General features: G+C 39.0%; 1 protein-coding gene and 1 long non-coding RNA gene across 3 annotated transcripts in view; one reads left to right on the forward strand and one right to left on the reverse strand.

The window, feature by feature from the left end:
- Positions 1-179: 179 nt before the first annotated feature.
- On the reverse strand, positions 180-894 carry LOC106520643 (uncharacterized). The gene is made up of 2 exons (XR_001310574.1): positions 688-894; positions 180-569 (listed from the first exon to the last, which is right to left on the reverse strand). It is a non-coding gene; the product is annotated as an uncharacterized LOC106520643 (long non-coding RNA).
- A 1234-nt stretch (positions 895-2128) lies between these two features.
- LOC106520652 (SUMO-conjugating enzyme UBC9) overlaps positions 2129-4862 on the forward strand; it is an 11703-nt gene continuing 8969 nt past the window's right edge. Inside the window, exons 1-4 of one of the 2 annotated variants that reach the window (XM_014012860.1) lie at positions 2138-2214; positions 2312-2407; positions 2668-2753; positions 2854-2937. In XM_014012860.1, coding sequence (XP_013868314.1) covers positions 2688-2753; positions 2854-2937 — 150 coding nt within the window. In that variant the 5' untranslated portion in view covers positions 2138-2214; positions 2312-2407; positions 2668-2687. Of the gene's footprint in view, positions 2408-2667; positions 2754-2853; positions 2938-4862 lie in introns of both variants that reach the window. The other variant, XM_014012858.1, reaches the window with a different exon arrangement.

Genomic DNA, 4862 nt, shown 5'->3' on the forward strand with positions numbered 1-4862 from the left:
AGTGTTATTTGCGATACGTTTCATTTAACATTTTAATAATTTACTGCGCCCCTCCCCCATTTTTTTTACTATATTCATTGTTTCATCTATCACTCACAGCTCATAGGTAAAAACAAAAGTGTTGAATATTTAACAATTTATTTATTAAAGTAAAACCATCAATCAATGTCAAATAAATGAAAACTTCCAGGTAAGCTTTAATATAAACAGATTAAACATCCTGAGTTTAAAAAATATGTCGAGGCCTGGTGTTTGACTTCCTCAGCTCTAAACAGGACATTTTAAAACTACATTTGCATTAACTGAATTTTTCAGCTGTCATGAAGGCTTTAAAACCCAGATGAACAGATTTTGTTGCAGTGTCTCCTCAACCTGCTGCTGGTTCAGTTCTTCAGATGGTCAGGAACTCCATCACCTCCTCATCCTGCTGCTGGTTCAGTTCTTCAGATGGTCAGGAACTCCATCACCTCCTCATCCACCTGCCTGTCAGATGTAGGTGTGGATGTAGAGGACATCTGTCCTGGGTCCCTGGATGGGCTGAATGCTGCTGCTGCATCAACTGCACTTATCTGAATCACATAAAATCAACAGGTTAACAAGACTGATTTATTTTAACTTTATTTAATGAATTTTATTGACTTTATTTATATTAAGTTTATAATATTACTGCTAATACAACTATTTGACCTGATGTGGGGTGGAACTGGCTTCCACTGGTTGTAGTCTCACTGATGGAGCCTGATGGTCTCAGTCCTGCTCTGATACAAAGGTCTGGAGACAGGTCCTCAGTGGGTCCACAAACATTCAGGTCGAGGTTGAATAAAAGTAAATTAAAAAGAACACAGTTATAGTATCACACAGTCACAGCCAGCAGTCTCATTAATCAGACAGCAAACATTTTTCTACTCATATTGGTCACTGAAATCTGAAGGAAGTAGTTTGGTAGTAGTTAAAAATAGATTAACRRAGTTAAACACAGTTTAACTTTGATTTATGGTGATTCTAATTAAAATCAATGTCCGTGTAGTTCTGACWAAGCTTTAAAAATGTAGCCAACAAGGTCTTAATAAACAAATCAAATTATAGTCAGAGAAAGTTTTTTAAACTCACAGTTTTAACACCAATTAGGTTTTTGTTCTTTTCAAGCCGTTTAAATAAACTTCGACTGAACAGGAAACATGAGGCTGTTTTTTCTTTCCTATTATCACCATGCTAACAACAACAATCAACAAAGCTCTACTTTCAGCAAAGAAACTGTTTAAACACATCCTCTTACAAATACTGACAAGTACTATGTGTACCAAACGTGAAATAAATAATACAAACTACTATTAAAAGTAAAACGAGTTTAACTTAAAGTTGTTTAGGGGTTTGATGGTGGGCGACTTGATGCTGGCCGGGTCAGAGCACTGCCGTTATGTGTTTTTGAACTTGCATTATTTTTTCCATTATGCGGTCGGTTTTAAGAACGCATCAGTTTTCTTTTTTGGTTGTTCATCATAAATCTACTATCTACTTTATTGTTGTACTACATGACATGAATGACAAACTMAAAAGCCTCCAAATGCTTTTCCCTTCAGCAAATTGTTGCGTTTATAGAGTTCATCTGGTCCCAAATGAGGCAGTGGTCATATCCCCCTAGTGGTCTGGCTTAGTTACTGTTTGCAGTCGATCTTTTCGATGTTCCATGCATAATGTCTGTTATTTTGACAGGTGAAAGAATTGTACTTGTAAATTTGATTCGTACTTGTAATGTGGCAAAGTTGTAACAAATTTATGAATGTTTATAGACTTACATGTACAAATTTAGACTCTTACACGTACAATTTTTCTGACAGTTCTCTTACCCGATACAGAAGAGCCTAGATAAATTCAAAGTGATTTTAGTAAACTATGTTTTTCCAAAAGTCTTAAATACATGTGCTGGGAAATGCAGCATAATATTTCTCACCAAATCGTCTTTTTATTTAAACTCGTAATTTCCACAGTATATTTTGGGATTGCGGTTCAAAAATCCCCCAACAAAGATGGCGGCTCATCAGTGACGTATACCAAAGGGTGTCCTGTTCACTGCCTGAAGGCCCTCACGAAACAAACAAATCGGGGTCCTTTTTCCTGAAGGCTAGCTAACCTAACGATGTTCAGAGTCATGTTGTTTTAAATAATCATTAAATCAACCCCCCACAAAATTTCACTACTCGGTTTTTATAATCTGTGAGTTATAATAACAAAAATAAGTTAAGTTTGGTTGCTGTTTTTACTCAGTAGCTGGTTTTGTTTTTGAGCGTCGACTGGTGTTTTTTCTTTTCAGTCGCCGTAAGCGGAGCTAACGTTAGCCGATAAGCTTTTCCTCACAAACAACCCAACCCTCATTCATTGTGGTATTCATCAGTCTAAGTGAAAATTGGTGAGTTTGAGAGGAATATTCATTACATAACAATAACACTGGTGAATTGTTTCTTTTTTGCGCCGTTTTCTCGCGGTTTCTGTTCTGTAACGAGGAAAGAAGCGGCTAACTCGGTTAAATTATTCATCACACCCGATTCGTATTAATGCTAGTAACTTAATCAATCCGTGTGACTGAGTTGGTAGAATTAACTTTGGTCATGTGTTTGTTGTGTACACAAGTTGGATAAAATTGTTTAGCTTTGTGTTGTTTTTCCACAGGGAGGCGTTGATGAGCAGTAATGTCTGGTATTGCTCTTAGCAGACTGTCTCAGGAGCGTAAAGCTTGGAGGAAAGACCATCCATTTGTAAGCACAAGCACATCATCATCATCCTGGCACATATGTAATGTATTTTCTTCCTTGACATCAACCTGATGACTTGTCGTACTGTATGTAAACCTTGCAGGGCTTTGTTGCTGTGCCGACTAAGAATCCAGATGGAACCATGAATCTGATGAACTGGGAGTGTGCCATCCCTGGGAAAAAAGGAGTAAGTTCCCATCTAGCACACCCAAAGGAGTAGTAGTAGGGGTCTCAGTGAGGGTCATAGGGTTGCCACCTTTAAGAAATTAAAATAAGGGACACCCACCACAGCGGCACCTACAAGGCGGGGCGCTGTGTTCCTCTAAAATATAAACATTTTGACATTTCTTTTAGACAAGGTTAGGTTCTGAGAAACTGTGACTGATGGCTGTTCTGTGTTTTTACATGTATGCAGTGTTGCGCTCCTATGTGACCTGCAGAATGTCTGGCTGATGTCAGATCTTTTTCTTTGCATCATTAAAGTAAAATAAAAGTCCTTCAAACTCGACCACACACTTAATCCTGGAAAAGAAAACCTTAAAATGTTTAAATCTGACACATTTCTGTGATGTCTTTGCAGAACCTGTCACTCTGGCTGTGTCCTCCTCACTCTAACATGTTTGTGACTAAATGTTAAAACTCAAAAATATCTCCTAACTTGCAGTTAAACTGGAAACATGTTCTGRTAGGTTTATAGCAAAGTATAAAAACGAGTTTAAAGGAATACTCTATTAATTTGCTAATCATCCAGGCCACATTTCACAAACACAAATGATTTTTTTTTTAAATAATAATTTTTCTGAGCTTCCTGATAGAGTTGACATGTTATATGAAGTTGATTTCTCAACAAATCAAAAGGCACAAAACCTTGAATGACTTCTTATTTTGGAGTTCCTGATTTTATTTTGGCTTCTTTCTTTTTTAAATTCTAATAACCTTACTATTTTAATAGCCTGTATTTGTTCTAACTCCCCTGCTCCTTGTGGTGTTTTGTACCTTTGGACACTGTAGCCATTGTTCCTCTTCCTGCTCACGTCATGTCTGGACTTTTGTAAACGTTTTGAGGATGTGGTTGAATATCGAGTGTAGTGGACATTTTTAAAAAGCGCGGCTTCTTGTCATCAGCATGGGCTCTGAGAGCAGTTTTATTTTTTGATCAGCGTTTGTGTGTGTGTCTCACTGTGAGAGCAGACACACAGAGCAGGGGAGGAGAGGAGGCTTTTTAAGTGTTGGCAAGAGGAGACCTGTCTATTGCACATTTATGAAAGTACAGATATCTCATCCCGTATCAGTTCGGTACAGGACGCAACATTTTATGGTCAAATAAAGGACGATTCTGTATTTTACAGGATGGGGGACAACTCTTGTCATGAAGCAGGTCAGGTGTAGGGTTGGGTACCGAAACTCGTTCCAGTATGGCACCGGGGCGAAGGTCAACGGTAGTACACAGACCGAAACACAACTCTAATTTCGGTGCTTTATTTCGGTGCCTCAAAGAAAGCTGTTAATTGCGCCCTCTGGTGTTCACTGTTAACAGTGACAGCCTCGGCACAATCTCCACAGAGTTCCAACAACAATCAGGGTGAGTTATGAACTTTTAATGTGTTTTAACTGTCTAATTTAGCTGTTTCTGTCTGCTGTGTCGGACAATGTGTGGTAGAGAGAACAGCTGTGTGTTAAGTTTCACTTCGAACGGGAGCACAGTGAGCGCCATGTTTTTACTTTCGGTTTGAAACCGCACTGTAATTAGCGTGTCCGAGTTGTTTTTCTTTTAAAAAATGCTGGAACTGCTCACAGGAGGCAGAGAAGAACACCTGTATTGTTCTCCCTGCTGGATTAAAATAAAAAGCTCTCGGTCCTTTCTCGCTGTTACGTTAGAGCTGCCGCCGTGCAGCAAACAGACGCTGCAGATCACGTTTGCTCTGACTTCAGTGTGTATTAAAGTCGTGATGCAGGTTTCCTTCAGTGTACGTTTCAAACTGTGCTCTAAACTTAACTTCAGCTGGTTTAAATGCATTTTTTGCCCCGTGTAAAAAACCGGGTGCAGACTGAGGCAGACAATGAGCGCTCTGTGTGTGTGTGTGCGTGTGCGTGCGTGTGTGTGTGTGTGTG

This window comes from Austrofundulus limnaeus, unplaced genomic scaffold (assembly GCF_001266775.1).
Source record: "Austrofundulus limnaeus strain Quisiro unplaced genomic scaffold, Austrofundulus_limnaeus-1.0 Scaffold96, whole genome shotgun sequence".
NCBI lineage: Eukaryota > Metazoa > Chordata > Actinopteri > Cyprinodontiformes > Rivulidae > Austrofundulus > Austrofundulus limnaeus.